This window comes from Paramacrobiotus metropolitanus, unplaced genomic scaffold (assembly GCF_019649055.1).
Source record: "Paramacrobiotus metropolitanus isolate TYO unplaced genomic scaffold, Prichtersi_v1.0 Parri_scaffold0000011, whole genome shotgun sequence".
NCBI lineage: Eukaryota > Metazoa > Tardigrada > Eutardigrada > Parachela > Macrobiotidae > Paramacrobiotus > Paramacrobiotus metropolitanus.
The window spans coordinates 1,017,375-1,033,681 of NW_026570231.1; the positions used below are offsets into that span (position 1 = coordinate 1,017,375).

At 43.6% G+C, this 16,307-nt stretch overlaps 1 protein-coding gene across 3 annotated transcripts; it reads right to left on the minus strand.

Annotated features, from left to right (window-relative positions):
* Window positions 1-134: 134 nt before the first annotated feature.
* Window positions 135-15,808, minus strand: LOC129583564 (uncharacterized). 3 transcript variants are annotated; one of them, XM_055475396.1, is made up of 19 exons: window positions 14,756-15,808; window positions 12,466-12,948; window positions 11,872-12,099; window positions 11,062-11,526; window positions 10,569-10,669; window positions 9,068-9,287; window positions 6,510-8,519; window positions 6,303-6,430; window positions 5,745-6,033; window positions 5,226-5,412; window positions 5,106-5,158; window positions 4,831-4,930; window positions 4,013-4,443; window positions 3,305-3,844; window positions 2,403-2,962; window positions 2,103-2,306; window positions 1,821-1,880; window positions 1,064-1,726; window positions 135-939 (listed from the first exon to the last, which is right to left on the minus strand). In XM_055475396.1, exons 1-19 carry the CDS (start codon window positions 14,826-14,828, stop codon window positions 529-531), a joined length of 7,206 nt encoding a protein of 2,401 aa, XP_055331371.1. In that variant the 5' UTR covers window positions 14,829-15,808; the 3' UTR covers window positions 135-528. The 3 variants fall into 3 exon arrangements, with proteins under 3 accessions (XP_055331371.1, XP_055331370.1, XP_055331369.1); XM_055475395.1 differs by having other exon boundaries at window positions 1,088-1,726; window positions 11,872-12,948; XM_055475394.1 differs by having other exon boundaries at window positions 11,872-12,948.
* Window positions 15,809-16,307: the final 499 nt, after the last annotated feature.

Below are 16,307 nucleotides of genomic sequence, written 5' to 3' on the forward strand. Positions count from 1 at the left end.
AGTGCATTGTTTTTTTGCAAGAGCCACTGAAAGTCGGTCTTTAAAGTTCTGACTGATTTTTTGTTTGTTTTGCTGTTCATGTTTCTTTGTATCTGTTCTGGAAAGATATATCTTGGTGCATCAAACATGTGAAGACTTTCCTTCAGTTTATTGCATACACGGTTCTAAACAAAAACAAAACATCGAAAACACACGAACTGCATGGTGCTAAATTTACAGTCGAGCAGTATACAGCTGCGAAAAAGAGAATCAATGGTGCGAGATGCTGAAAAGTGAAAACATTTTCGAGATCGCCGAAGCAGGAAAGAGAAATTATGGACGGCGCGGAGTTCGGTGCAAAGCGGGATGAATAAATACGTATTTGCTGTATTAGGAAAGATCAAGTGTATCGCTTACAAAATAAAAGCAAATAATGGAATAAAACGCATGAACTTTAGAAACTCAGTAGTCATTTTGAGCGCGGCAATTCGCTATACCGGTTATGCGAATTCTGTTAAAGGACTCTACAACACCCTCGAGTACAAAGTATTACTTTCTATGGACTCGCCACCACGTCGTATCCTTCCACACATCCAGCTCTTCCCGGTTGGGAGGCATGCGTTTGGGCCGGCTGCTGTAATACACATGCCGGCTTTCCGGTGGACCCATTTCGTAATTATGTCGTACGCGTTTCGTTGTCTTTTTCAACTTATTTTTGTATGCTGCACTGTAGCGTTTAATCACTTCTTCTTCGTCATCCGACTGGGAGAGTCGCTGGTACGAACTACCGGAACCATTGCGACGGGCTTCCTGACCTTCCAGGATCTGCAGGTCGTCCTGCGACGACATAATGTTGGCTTTCCGCCGACTGGCGGAGGAGCCATCCAGCAGACCGGCGTCCACATAAACGCCGGAGTCACTGTCATGAGGAATAAACGGTGGACTGGAAAATTGTGCATCCTAAAAAATAATCAATAAATAAACTGGCGGAACATTTTGACATTACAGCGCAGTCATAAATATTGAAACCACTTGCAGCTTGTAAAAAAAGCATTGCAAAAATATTAATAGTATTTAGCGTTACCCTTTGTAAGTTTTGCTCTGATACCGATTTTCCGTCCAATGCAACTTCCTGCTGTAGAAGCGGTTGGTTAGAGATTCCCGGCGAGCCGGTTTCGTCCCGATCGTCTCGCACAACGGTATCATTGTTCATGGCACTGCCCTCCGCTTTCAAATCGTCTTGCTCGCTGTCGCGAACACGAGTTTCTTGTTGCAGATTCTCGTAGACAAATTCTTCTCGCGGTGAGTTGTGCTCGCTCTGGATGCTCTCTTTTCGCACAGCTTCCGCTAAATGCTCGCCAGTGTCGTTACCGCGCGGCAGCGCTTCCGACCGCATTAACACACCGGAACTAGCAGGTTCACTTTCTGCGTTGTCACTACGCACAATGGTTTCCGTGAACACTTCACCATCGCCAGGTTTGTTAGCAAAGAAGTCAGCCACGTCATCGTCATCGATTGCCATCGTACGCGGCAGCGAATCCGGGCGTACAACGGTTTCGGATGCATCGTTGTCGGCGAACACTTTGTCCGTTTCCTCCGTGTCGTTTCCGTTTTGCGGGGTGGTAGCTTCGGATCGCAAGCCTTCGGTGCTGCCCATCCCATCTTCGGCTATACTAGTAGTCTCCATAATTTTGTTCATACTGTCCCGCGAATGGAATGCACTGCGCTTCTTCAACAAGGATCGCTTCTACAGATACAAAATAATAGCAGTGAATTAACCACGACCTTTGTATTAACCGAGTTCTTTAAAACATCATTAATTTTGCTAAGGTATTCCTTACTCGAGGGCTTTGCTCTAAGGATGCATTGTTATCCACGGCCAAAAGGGATTGACTTGGCTTCTGCAACGAAATCGTATTCGAGTATGAACTATGCAAACACTGGGTGACCTTTACTATTTTGCTGGTACACCAGTAATTCGTATGCAAATTCCAATACAGCAATACACAAATGTATTATACATATGCCATCATACATATACATACATTCACCATGTACATATACATTCACCATTCCTTTGATCACAACGAAATCGCTATAATAATAATTATTAGTAAACTTACCCGACTGGATGGTGTTGCATCGTCTGTGCTGTCGTTCTTCTGCAACTGGAAGCTGTCCAATGTACTCGTGCGCGAGAAGAACGGCTGCGTGCGATCCAGCATGTCATCAATGCTATCCCTTTCCCCCAGCGCACCGAATTCTTTAATAGCTATTTCTCGTTGAACTTCGGAAGGCTTACGGTCCAAACCACCATCGGGCAGATTCTGCAAAAAGCATCGTTCGTGATAGCCCATTATAATTAAGAATCTTTTCGTCAGTCTCATCTCGATCTGTACGTCTTTGTAAGTCCATAGATTTACCATTTTAATGGATTCCGCCATGATCTTCTCCTTTAACTCTTCCTTGGTGTCATACATTTCCTCGTCCGAACTGGCTTGGCGCGAATAAAACGCCGGCTGCACTTTGACAATTTCATTAATGACGTCATCATGGGCATCCGCTTCCGTTGTCGTTAGCTTCCGGTCCTTCAGCGACATTTGCGATCCCCCCAGGTTTTTTAGTTCTTCTTCTTCATTGGATTTCAGGCTTTGCCGGTCTTCCGGACTGGCTTGTCCGTTGCGCTCGGTATCTGACAGTTCCTCATCCAACGGCTCAATGGAGCTAACGTTGCCGCGCTGTTCCAGAACATAGGCCGGCTGGCGTTGGATAGATGTGATCTGGTCGCTTTGATCATCGTCATCGCTGCTTTCGTCGTCTTTGCCCTTGCCCTCCCGCTGATCTACCGATGCCTGTTGTGCCTCAATGTCTTTTAGTTGCGAAAGGTCAACTTCGCGTTCGAACTCCACGTCCGAGCTGGACTCCTTGTAGAAACGGGATGTCTGCTCCATAACATCATCGAAGCTATCCCGGAATCCCATACCTGATTAAATGTACAACCTGATTAATTATATGGCTACATGCATTGTTAACTTGTCAATGTGAGGTTTTCTTATCAACAGAAATTGTAGTTTGGTTTTGGAAGACATCTATGTATTCTTACAGTTAATAGGTTTTCTCAGCAGTAGGTCTCTGTTCTCCTATATAAGTCAGCACGCAGTAAGCGTTTTCATTACTTTGTATTGCTTTTATAAGAGTAACGTCTCCGTTATAAATTGGTGAGTAGCTGGTGCTGTGATGAGCGGGAAAAGCAATCAGCTATGATATACACGCTGCCATGTAATCAGGACTATTACCGATTTATTTTAAGACAATCATTACATACCTAGTCGACGCAGTTCATTATCATCGAAACGAGTATCCGTGCCGGCGACCGGTGAATTCATGCTATACAGCGGATCCTTGTCGTAGCTCCTATGTGGCAGTGTATCGACATCCATTCCGTCGTCTTCCATAACCAGACTCTCCGTTCGCGGGATAGCCAGCCATTCGCGTGTTTCACTGGAGGCGCGTCTAATGCTGCTCTGCGCTTCCAGGTGATACTTTCGTGCTGATAATTTAGCAGCCGCCAGTTGTTTGACCGAGTTGGAAGGAGACGGCGGCAACTCGTATTCCGTGCGCAGTAATTCCGGCTCGACACTGCCAATGCTGTCTTTATTGACCGGTCGGATTTGGTCTTCTTCCAGCATCGGTTCCGTTCGCTGTAATGTTCCTTCCTGAATTTCGGTCTTCTGCATAGGTACATCATCATCCAGTACCCTGGCTTCTGGAATATCATCTCGCACCTGGGTTTCGGATATAGTCATAAAACTGTTGGATTCTTCGGTAATCGGTTCTCCTGGTACACGTTCGGCTTCCGTTGCTTCTACACAACGTAAAAAATTAGAAAAGCGGCTTTGTAAAAGCTTCAATGAATCTTAACAGATTATCTGATACTAAGTATTAATTTATATCATATTGCTCTGCAAATAAATACGGCAAAAAATAATGAAACGGCTCGATTGTAAAAGTTTTGACCAATCGTGACCTTTACCAAGTTTTTGGGTCCGAGAGAAGGTTGATCCCTGCGAAGGGCTAAGCGCCCTCATGGATGCTTCTTCCGCTAATTCCTTCTCTGTGAAAGTTGGTACCTCCACTTCTTCCCAGGTGTCCACATCGTTGCCGCTTTTATCGACCGACTGAACTTTGGTTTCAGTGACAACTTCGCGAATAGTCTCCTTGTTCTCGACTTCTCTACTCATGTTGTCAGTTTGCGGCAGAATGCGAGAGCGGTCATTCAAGCCTTTTTCGAGATCCGGCTCCATGGCTGAGGGGGCGGGACGGGGCGCGTTGGGATCCAGAGAAGAGCCTTCCGGTTTCAGCTGTTGATAGCCGCCCACGGGTAGAGGGGCAATGGACGAATTGGGCTGCCGTGGACTGCGCTGGGCAGCTCGTATTAAGGCAACCTCAGGTGCGCTGTACTGCCTGTTATATTAAACACAGATTGCAAAATTTGTCCCATGAAATTGATTTAGGATTGTCGCCACAACAGGACAAATTCCACAATTAATTATATTAACACCTACAATGCAATACAAGTGCAATCTTTTGGTTAAGTCGGGGTCAAGTGTTTGATATACATTGTATACCTATAACACTAAATTTAGCAGCCGCTTTGCTTATAACATTCGAAGTTTACAACTACAGTTTTCTGCAAGTTTTGCATACGGCGCTTAAGATGACAATTTCACATTTCGGTAATATATAGCTTGATAGGTATGAACTGGAAATAAAGGCGAAACGACACTACGAAAACTTCCATAGGTAAGAATTAAGATTAACATTTACTGCAAAATTAAAGGGCAAACTTACTCTTCTTTGCCACAATTCCGACAGCAACAGTATATCATGCAGGCAAGGAGAAACAGGACGAGCAGGCAAGCGAGGATAATAGCAATAATCAGTAATATGACTGCAAAAGTGAAAACAGCGTAAAATACACGTTGGTTACTTGTTATATTGTCCTGGAGGATACGATGCGATACGATTTCCTACTATTAAGTAAGATCCTCTGCATATCGCTTTAGACTGCGTACAATTAACTAAAGGTCATTTTGACTCTTGGGTAGCCCCAAAACGTTACTTACAATACGTTTTATATAGGCAAAGATTGGCGAAAACGAAATTTTCCGGCGGGCATCTGCAAATATAGACGATTGTCGTCATCAACCTTAATAAAAGAAAGAATGACATGAAATTTATCTTACGTAATGATGGTTAAGTTGACAGGGACGCTGGCCGCAATAAGGGATGAATTCACACAATTCCTCCCAGGAAATGCCGGATTCGTATCGGTGTATCCAGGCCGGCATACGCAAGTAAAAGCGCCGAAAGTGTTCTGGCAATTAGCATTTACGCCGCAGGCCATTTGGTTAATATCGCATTCATTAATATCTGTAAAGACTTGAGATAATTTTGATTCGGTGCAGGTAAAAACTGCGCTGCCGTTGTGATATCGACAGTCTTTTGTGCCTCTACTCGTATAAGTGGAGCGGAAGAGGTCAGGATTTACGTGTTTCCTTTTGGTATTTTCGACCTGACCATTAATGACGCACGCATTAATTTACTTAGACCGGGATTGTATCCCAGGGCATCTATGATTCTGCACGACGTTCAACTATTAATTTTATGAATCAAAACAGGTAGTTTCTACATTTACAAAAGCCATGATTTTTGTACGTATATAGTCCGTTTTCATACGCAGCCAATCTCGGCATGTATCTTACCCCCAACAGAGGGCGGCTGAAAAAAGGTTTGAGTTCTCCCCGATGCGTCCGGCGGAGCCAGACGCACTTTGAGCCCACCGGCATCTCCTCCAACGGCGCCTTGGTTGTTGTTTAGCGCGGTACCCAGCGCCGTGGCCAGTTCCGTTGGCAAAACGTTATCGTCGCGTGCAGGTACGAAAGACAGGCCGACGTTCGTCACCACACTTCCGGGGGAAAAGCTGCGGGGGTTACACGAACCGGGACTATACTGGCCAGCTGATAAGCCGGATTTGTTCAGTAACTGCTCCATCTGTAATGTTACATCATGGTCACACAACGCCTTTCGTTCACGTACGCAAATACATATGCACTACAATATAGTTCTCCTGCAACTGCATTCTGTTGATAGCAGTAATTTATTTCGGCATTTCTCTACACTGTCGGTTTCAGTTCTTTTATGCCAGTACTTGAGCAAGGTCTGGCTGATTGTTAAAATTTAATATCATATATGCATATTACTGTACAAAATAGCGAAATGCAAATATTTATATTTATGCAGACATAATACTCTGTACTTACTTGATAGCACACAACGACCGCTAACTGTTGAGTGGTGGGATTTGAGAAATTAAACATGTAGGACTGAAATAGCAACGGTTTCCCGCACAATTCAGCCATAGTTAGTCCAACGCTGTACTGGACGGATGCTAAAAAGTAAAAACACGCATACATATTTTAACAGTGACTTTGATTATCATAATGGTGTAACAATCGCGTGGTGCCCACCTTGGCATTTTCCTGTAATAGACGTGCGAGTTGAGCCCGCCAGGCAATCACACCGGCCCGCCACACTATTGCACCGCTCCGTTGCATTGACATCGCAGCTCTTATCACAGCTCTTAATATTTTGCTGCAGAGTGGCGTAGGCTTTTCTGAATAATTCTGGAAAGCAAGGGTACATGACTTCAAATTGGATGCCGGTATCGTTGACAACCACCGGACTGTCGGTAACGGTCCGCTGTGGTCCGGTGGGAAAATTCAAGAATACCCCCGTTGGATAGGTTAATGGATTAATTTGCGGAGGCAGCGTGCTAGTCTGTATGGACGGTGGCGACGAATTTGTCGAGCTTATTTGCGGACGGTTTGAACTTGAGGTGTTTACGGCAAGCGTGGGCGGTTTTGTTGTTGGGGAGAGTGTGGTGAACGCGACTGTTGTTCCCATAGAACTGCCGGTCCCGGCATCCATCTCGTCAGATCGGGAGCTCGGAGCGGTTGGTCGTGCTGAGTTGTGAATATCCGTCATACTGCCGCGCGTAATACCATTACCAACAGTATTATTATTATTGCCGCTGGTATTATTGCCCAAAGAAATACTACTGGCATTGCGTCGCAGCGTGGAAAGGTTTAAAAACACGGGAATGATTGTGTTATTATTACTGCCGCCATGGTCGGCTATCGCTAGCGCTACGGTTGTGGTTTCTGGTAGTATCAGAGGTTCATTCATCCGAACACCGCCGGTCGTCATCGGCGACAAGGACGACATCCGCACTGTGTTACTGTTTGACGCAACATTGCTAGCTGAACTTTTTACTGTACTAGATTCCAGGATGCTGGTGACCTTTGTCGGTGTACCGGCTTCCTGGATTGCATTTGCGGCTGCATTCGGTGAAAGAGGGTGCGATGTACCAGCGATACTTGTAATGGTGTCATTGTCTATTTCGGTGCCGGTCGTATCCTTTGTGTACGTGGTTGGGAGTGTCAGTGTGGTCAGGGTCGGTCGCGAAGGTCGGTAGATGGTGAAATAGTCCGGCTGTGGTGGCACGGGACGGCTTGTAGTGGAGGGCGTTGTTTCTGGCAAGCTGCCATTTCTATAGCGTGATGTCGTAGTAGTCCCGGTGGGTAATGTGGTCATTGTGGTGTCGGTGACATCGGTAATATTGGCAGTCAGCCCGATTCCCGTTAACGTCATACCTCGGACAGTCGACCCATTGATCACGCTGTTAATGTAGTCTGCAATTGTAGTGTTACTGTTCACCGCAGAGGAATTTGCAGATGAAAATGGCGGTACATTTGAAATGGTTAGACCGGCAATGTTGAATCGGGATGCGGTTACTGTTGTAGTGTCTAAATGTTGCTCGTTAGACTGTGGGGTAACAATTTCAATTCCACTCTGTGGCCTTCCCTGTGTGGACATCGTTGACCGAGATACCGATATCGACGGTGTGGGCAATGTAGAAATTACTAAAGTTTGTTGTCTTCCGCCAGTACTTGAAGTGACTGAGGGGGTAAGGTTGGTGCGATTGGTCGATGACGAGGATTCAATGCCACCCTGCTTTGCTGGCGCATTGGAAATGTTTGAGAAAATCTGGTTGGTTGCGAGAGAATCCAGTGGGACGTTCCCTATGGGATTACTTGTGGTAGAAGATGATTGAGCTTTGAACCGACTTAATGCATCCAAGACAGCCTGCCAGTCACGATCACTGCTTGTTCCCGCTTTTTGTGAATTCTGATTGTTGGTTGCAGCCGACGAGTTTGGTGACCTTTCATTATGTGCGCTGTTAATCTGACTGGTGTTGGATTTATCTGATCTGGTATTAATTTGGCTGCTCGGACTGAACACTCCCGCAATAGTCGCACCTGGACGGAACTGGGAGACCCCTGCATTGGATTCGTTGGTGTTAGGGTTTGCCGTATTACGTTGTTGAAGGTCAACCCGGTCGTCCACAGATGGCAGGGACAGATTGCTGTGATTACTGCTGTTGTACGTGCGACTGACGGATCGGTTAGGATCGCGGCCTGTTTCACACAATGAAGAAAACTTGCTTTACTTTCCAAAATGTAGCTTATAAGTTAATACAAGACACAAACGCCGGCGTGAAACCAAACGAATATGTTCTAGAAGTACTTGAATTTTACTGCATGCGTTAGTGCAATTTTGCCAACAGCAAACTTTTTAAATACATAAACAAATTATTTACGCATTTACATAATTAAGAAACTGTCAATATTAATCATCAAAATGCTGGTCAGTTCTTCGAAAGATTTAGCTTGAACGGGCAATTGCATTCATTGTTTAAACACTTGATATTAATCAGTTAAACTGTATTTAACAGCAACGTACTACATCGCTAATAATATAAACTCACCGCAACTCATATTTTTTGGATTGTCGTTTTTTGGAGTTTATATATCTCTAAAAATTACGGTTCATATGCGCGCATTATTTCTCAGAGGTGTCATATATAAATAATATAACCATTGACGGCCACTTAATGGCGTTACAAAAAAGGTAATTAATTCAGTAAATTAGATAAATACAATTAAGCGCTACTTATAAGATGTACCTTCCGATTGTTGCGCAGCGTTTTCAGTAGGGCCGAGAGTTACAAACTCAGGACGAATGCAGTCCTCACAGTTAGGAAGGACAACGTAGGGATTTGATTGATTCAAGTAATTGCTTAATGGGCTTAATCCTGAATTACTGGAGCGTACGCTCCATGTTGAGCCTCCGGGGTATACGAGGATATCAACGGATGCCGGCAGATTACTGGCGTTCAAACTGGCCTATAACATCATAAACCATCATACATGCACACGTATAACTGGATTACTGACAATTGTTTATAGCCAATTTAGCTTCCTTTCAATTATCGTTTCCAGCGGTATGTAAGTACCGTGCAACATTGCAGTGACTTGTACCAAATGCGTAAGAAAATTGACTAAACTAGTTTCGTACCGTAGAGATAACGGAGAAGAGCCCGAACTGAAGTATTTCTATTAATAATAGTCGCATGGTACCGTTGTGAATACTTCGCCGACTGCTGTACATAATACTGTGAGATATGCACAGGCCAACCGGGTAGTATGAAGTGCCAGTACAATTAATAATGGAAACTTTCTACACTACAGATCATGCTGGTCCGGAATAAGGCAAACTGTGCGCAAAAATTATTCAAAATTTGAAAATTGACAGTATGCGTAAGAAAATAGAAGAGCTCGCATGTGCGCACTGACATTGGCAACGCTGCTATATAGCTATCGCAGCCGATCATCTGATGCACAATGTCTGCATGCGCATGGATGGAAAAATGAACGCGCAACATGTCAGGAGGTGAACATACAAGAATCTCCTGCCCTTTACCACCTCTCCCGAATCAATTGAGATAAACAATTGCAGAGATTTGCCTATTTATTTTCCATTCATAGTATTGATTGCGAGATGGCCACACGATGCGCTGCGTAATGATCTGGGAGGGCGGTGAATAATTCATGGCTGTTGGCTTATGTAACTGCAGATAGCCGTAGCAAATGGCTTTTAAAGGGATAATGGGGTATAATCATAAAATTGCATTTAATAACGTATTTCCTCCCCTATTATGTGCGTTTTTACATAAATTCAAGTCTGAAAGAGAGATCTCATTAATAAACGCGAACACCAACTGACACGAGCGATGGTCCATGCAAAACATTTTAAATATAGCTCGATCTCTAATATTATGACCTTTTCCCTGTACGTCTAGTTCGTCCACGTCTACCTCTCTCTACTTGTAATCTAATTTCGTTAATTTATGGCTATGTTTCAAGAATTTTAAAAAAAATAGCCATATTGTTTCTGTTTTCAAATTCGTATCCTCGTTTCAAGACCGGCAATCTGTACGAACAACAGCCAGTTCGCAAACAGTGTTCGAGTGTGACATTTACGGGGGTAGCACCTAGTATTTGGCTCGCTCTTCCATTCTCGGTTATATGGGACTGAATCTGCTTACGATCACTATACCGCAGTTGTTATCTGATTATACAGAGTATAGCCTAGATTGTCGATTTTATTTTTATTGAAATACGTACTCTTAATGCATTGGCAGCATTAACTGGAGTTCCGGTGAACCCATCCATTCGAATAAGATCGTCGATGACCTTCTGTGACAGCGCGGAGAGATTTGATGGTACTGAAAAACAAATGCGAAGTTTACTAACCTTATCACCTAGAGTAGCGAAACTGATAACTTAAAAAACCAGCTGCAGGCACACCACGTTTTCTTATTAGAACACCCTCATTAATATTGGGAGTAAAATGATTATTTTTTAATACATATCTAAAAAAAATCAATTATTTCCGATCTTTGATTACAACGCGGGCAATCGCAATCACTGCGAAAGTTGTTATTCTTATTGTTTTTTACACTCTGAATTCTTACAAAACAGTCTTAAGCACTTGACTTCCTGCATGTTGCATTCCTAAAACTTCGATGCTTTTACCTGCCCAGTGCGCACTACTTGCGCGTGCAAGCCTTCAACGATCACTTAAACGTAAAAAGCGTTATAATGTTCCGGGACTTACTTATCACGCAGGTATTCCCATCCCAAAAATATCCACCGTTGCACTTGCAAATATATCCCGGTGCCGTATCCGTACAATCAGCATGATCACCGCACTGAAAGCGCGGCCAGTCAACCGCGAAGGAGCATTCATCAATAAATTCCGGCACTTCATCCGACCCATCGCCACAGTCCTCATGTCCATCCAAGAGTTTCTCGGGACGAATACACGCACCGCGATTAGCGCACAGAAACATTCGGACCGGCGCATTCAGGCAGCTTATAGGGAGCGTCGTGTTGGCAGTGATCTTATACGCCATCAGAGCGCCTCCTGTGGCGTTCCAGATCTTTATCGGCGTGATAATGCTACCCGGTGCCCAGGCCGTCACGTGGTCCTCTGGATTGCTCAACGATCCCGGTTTGCGGGATGTTGATTGCGTTGGCATATAACCGAACATCGCGCCGTCTTCCGTTACTCCATTGAAACCTTTCAAAAAGAAATCTGAATAAACTTTTTCGATTACGACTTCAATGTTCCGCAAAATTTATGTACCACAAGAAACTGTAAAATTACTCTGTATCAAGTTATCAACAGAGCATTTAATTGTACAAATAATAGTTAATTTAACGTGCAACAGCAGCGGTTACACTTTCAGCTGCCCTTTTCGTTGAAAAATAAAACGTTTTCCATAAGCGCCCGATAAACGTGAAATGTAGAGATAAAACACTGCAGCTGTGTTACAAGGTCGATTATTTATAATTAATCTCAGAGTATACACCTCTGGAATTGTTTGCAGCAGGAAACTGCGGAATTGTAAGCACAAGATTGTACCTTGAGATGCTTGTAGATCCGTAAGTTTCGATTTGCTCGCGTCACTTTGCTCGTAGTTGACAGAGTACGGCGTTGAAGTATTTATCACCAGTTGTTTATCCTTCGATGTTGTCACAACAAATTTGGGCAGTTTTTCGAGGAATTCAGCCACGTGTCGATACTGGGAAGTCGCCGCATTTTCATCCACACCGGCTTCTGTCGTATTGGCGAGCTCCACTGTCACCCAACCTGTCCCATTAGCAGGCGAATTAGCATGCGTAGTAGGTATGAAATTAGCGGGTAAATTGCTTAAGATTTGCAGTTGTGGTGGTGTCGATGGTCGAACAGCGCTGGCACGATCCACGCTGCCATTGGCGAATAGTCCTAAGCACCATACTTGACCCGACTCATTGATCATTAGCGATCGACTGCGACAAACAATGCGCGCACTCGGTACAATTTGAATCAGGCCGGCGGTTGTGGTGTGTTTTTTACTACTGGCCGCCGGTGAATCTGACTCCTCAATGTTGCGGTATTCTCTAACGGTGACCTTTGACGGATGCCGGCTGGTAAGACGAGCGCCCCACAAAGCACTGGCTGATATCGAGGCATTACCTTCGTTTTCCGGTTGCGCCAGCAGCCGCGGTGTAGTCCTTTCAAGTACGTTTGTGCCCAAGTCATGCAGAGAAGTGGCGTTTATGTAATGATCCATGGCAGCGGTGGTGTCGGTGCGCCATGTTTGGATAATTAGTGGTTTGGCTGATGTGACGAACTGCGGCATGTTGAGCGGCGCGGGCTGACAGGTTTCCCCCGGGCCAAAATACCCACTACGACACCGGCACGCGTAACCGTCCGGCTGCGGGATACAGTCGGCGTAGGCTGAACAGCGAAAATCCGGGAAATATGGTGCATAATCACAGATATTGACGCCGGATGATTCGTCTGATCCGTCCGGACAATCCTTGATGCCGTCGTGCACGCGCTCCGGCGGTATACAGCCGTTGTCGGCCACGCAGTGGAATGCGTGGGGATAAATAAGGCAATTGAAGCTTGTTATTCGATTGAATAGACGAGGTGGATCGCGCAATTGAGCAAGACCTATCAACAAACAGGTGAATCATACCACAGGCACAGTATATACTTTTCATGATCCAAACTCCAAAGCCTCAAATATTGCAGTTACAGTATACTGGATATGGTTACGCATGAGGAAGCCTACTACCGTAATTATAATATTGGTGGTGTGCAAGACGCAAACATATTCGGATTCGTACTATCAGAGATTACGTTATTGATTCCAATTTGTGATTTCTATTAAACTTAAAAAATCCACATCTTTCTCGCTCTTTGCGAATGAGTTTGTCATCTTTGCCCTGATGTAAAAAAGCGGAGTACTCGCATAGTTTTTAGCGAGAAACGGTGCACTTATTTATCACTTTAACTTCCGGGCTCTCTTAAATAAATTCTAGCAAATATATAAATATCTCTTCTAATTCTTTTTATTACAAAATACTAATGCTTATGCTTTCACGAAGATATAGTACGAATAATGCCGATCAGTGATTTAACTGAAGAATGCGAAACAATTTACATCATGAAAATGATTAAATTTATATATGGGCTGGAGCAGCGCGCTACAACGATTTGCATAAGCTGCTTTCGCAGCGTCTTTAATAATTTATATTTCAATGGCCACTAATTAGGTAAGTACGAATGTACGGACTTCTATATTTTGAAAAACAGAAGCATGTATGGTTCTTAAATTCTTATTAGAGAATTAAATCGCAGGGCGAAGCTAGGGCAATCGATTTGGTTCACGATATCAGGCCAACGAACGGTGATTGCGCAATTTGAAGGGCACTTTTAAAGGATAAGTTTAGGACAAACAACTGACGCATATTTTCGCTGTTGTTTTTTTATTTCTTAAAATTAATAATGTTTTGAGTTATTCGTCATATTGAAATTTTGCCGCAGGTCAGGCGTTGAGCAAATCTTTTTTGTTCGCATTGACGCCGGTGCAAGTGATAAAAGCGGATTGCCCGAGCTCTGCCTTCTTCTCGCATCTGTAATTCTGCATTAGATGTGTAAATTAATACGTCTGCGGATACACTGTAATAATAGCCTGATTTTGGATATTAGATAATCCGATAAAGTTGTATATAAGCAAAGGATTCTTCAATAATATTTTCGTTAGCTCTCTTGCTATCGTTCTTTTTTTGCTACCGGGTTGACCAACGCCTTGGAGTACTAGTTTGCAGAAATGCCAGCAATTAAACATAGCAGCCATTTTAAAGTACCACTTCAACTGTCCACTTCACTTTTTCTGATTGAGATGTGTAACCCACATCCACACGATTTTCCCGTAATTTGCTCATTACTGCCATTATCGCCCCCAGCTAGTAAGTACTGCATGATATGAATACTGACGTATGCATGACTTCACTTCACCGGAGGCTATATGCGTACGTAATCATTACAAAAACAGTTATAATTTAATTTTATTTAGGCTGTTATTTACTCTAATTATATCCAATACGATACATAACGAAATACAAAAACCAACTCTTTATTCTGACGTCCTGTCTAACGAAAGTTTCCCTATTAAATAACTGTTTAAGGAAATGCATGCAAATATATTAAAAGGTGGACACATTTGCTGGAGTACAACTACAAATAAATAAGCAAAACTCAAGCAAAAAATTCCGCAAAAGTTTTCAAGCATCCATCAGCAGAAAGTTTTATAATTTTTTACTGCATATGGTATATGCAGTAAGTATTGTAAGTAGGGCAACTTATGACTGCGAGTTTCCGGTAAAGAGTAGCGATACATATTGCCTGCTCGCTTAGCGCTTATTAAAATATTGCTATATTTTGGCAAATAGATCTCGGAATACATCCTACGCACCTGTCCCGGTGAGCAAGGATTCCAAAATGATTGCGATAATTACACAGCGATCCATAGATAATTGTGCCAGCATACGATTGACGACCACCGTCAGCTACATATCCACATACTGCCGTATCTTCCTTGTGGTTTATAATTAGCCAAGAACAAACTTTTCCAGGTAGACAAATTATACTTTCCAGCCTTCCCGCGTCTCACTTTTCCCAAGATAAATTTTGCAACAGCGGTAGACCCCGATCGATCAGTACACATTACGAAGGTTTTATTATATTATCACTGTGTTAGATAACACGTACTGTAGGTAATTATGTCCCATCACAGCAAGAAACTTATTGTGCTTAAATCACTTATATCATGAGTATGTGGTGAAAGACGCTGTTTGCTGGGAAGGACCAGGCGGACAGGTAGGTGATATGATCCATAATTTTATTTTCCGTGCGGTGATCTCACCATGTTTGTGGATAAAAACCCAATCGGTGAACTTGATTGAGCCTGGGTGCAGATGCGGAAACGACGTCCCTTTACACAGACCCCGACCTGCCTAACGTAAGCGCATATCCACCATACCGGCTAAAAGGGTTAGCGTTTGTATCAACAGTGGGAAAGGTTCACGGACGTGACGATCATAACTACGTTGTTCAGGGGATGAATACCGGCATTGAAAGGTGCGCGAATATTGATAAAAACGCCAGCCGATCGAAGGACTCTAAGGTGCACATGCAGGGATGAGGGAGAGCGTTACGTGGGCCTTCATCAAATCTTTATACGCCAGTTATATCAACGCATACTGAGCGCAGCAGCAGGCAGCTGTACCTGCTCACCGGATCATTCAAAGATTCTGTTTGACGATGGCACGCACCCACTGACAAGGATGATGGCTCGCTGTTTAGCCTTCGATTTATGCTCTGGCTTTGTTAAGAGAATTGCTATCCCGCTTATCATGAGTACCGCGCTGGCGCTTGTGCTGGACTATATATATACTTATGCGGCGTATATATGGCCCCATGATGCGTAATGTGCATGCGTCTGCATATAAGGCCAACGATGCATTACGCAGCCACAGCCTGTCGATAAAATGTTATGGTTTGAAATAATTCATGGTGAATAAAAGTGGATGCTGTACGTTGGTAAAACAATGTGCTTCCGGAAAATATTGATTTCGGATAAGGTAGCTCTGTAAATACACTGAAAGGGTTGTGCGGCACTGCGGTAATCGTAACTGGAGATATCTACATACAACTGATACAAGTATTGTTATGGGCTGTTTGTGGTTAGGCGCAAGGATCTTCATAACAGTTACTAACTTTGCATTAATATTTGCGTACATCACGGAGAGAGTTTTAACCTGCATAATGTTGAGTTAATACAAACTTTTATCACCCTTTCTAGGAAAATTTTGTCAAACGCATGCATAACCAAAGTTGTACTGCAGTTTTGTGCCTGGAAGCTCTTTACTAATTCAAATTCAAATGAACAGTTACAATGAGCGCAAACGAAAAACTTTTAATTTCTGGTACTATTAGGTGTACCAAAACAAACGAGCCAGATGAGG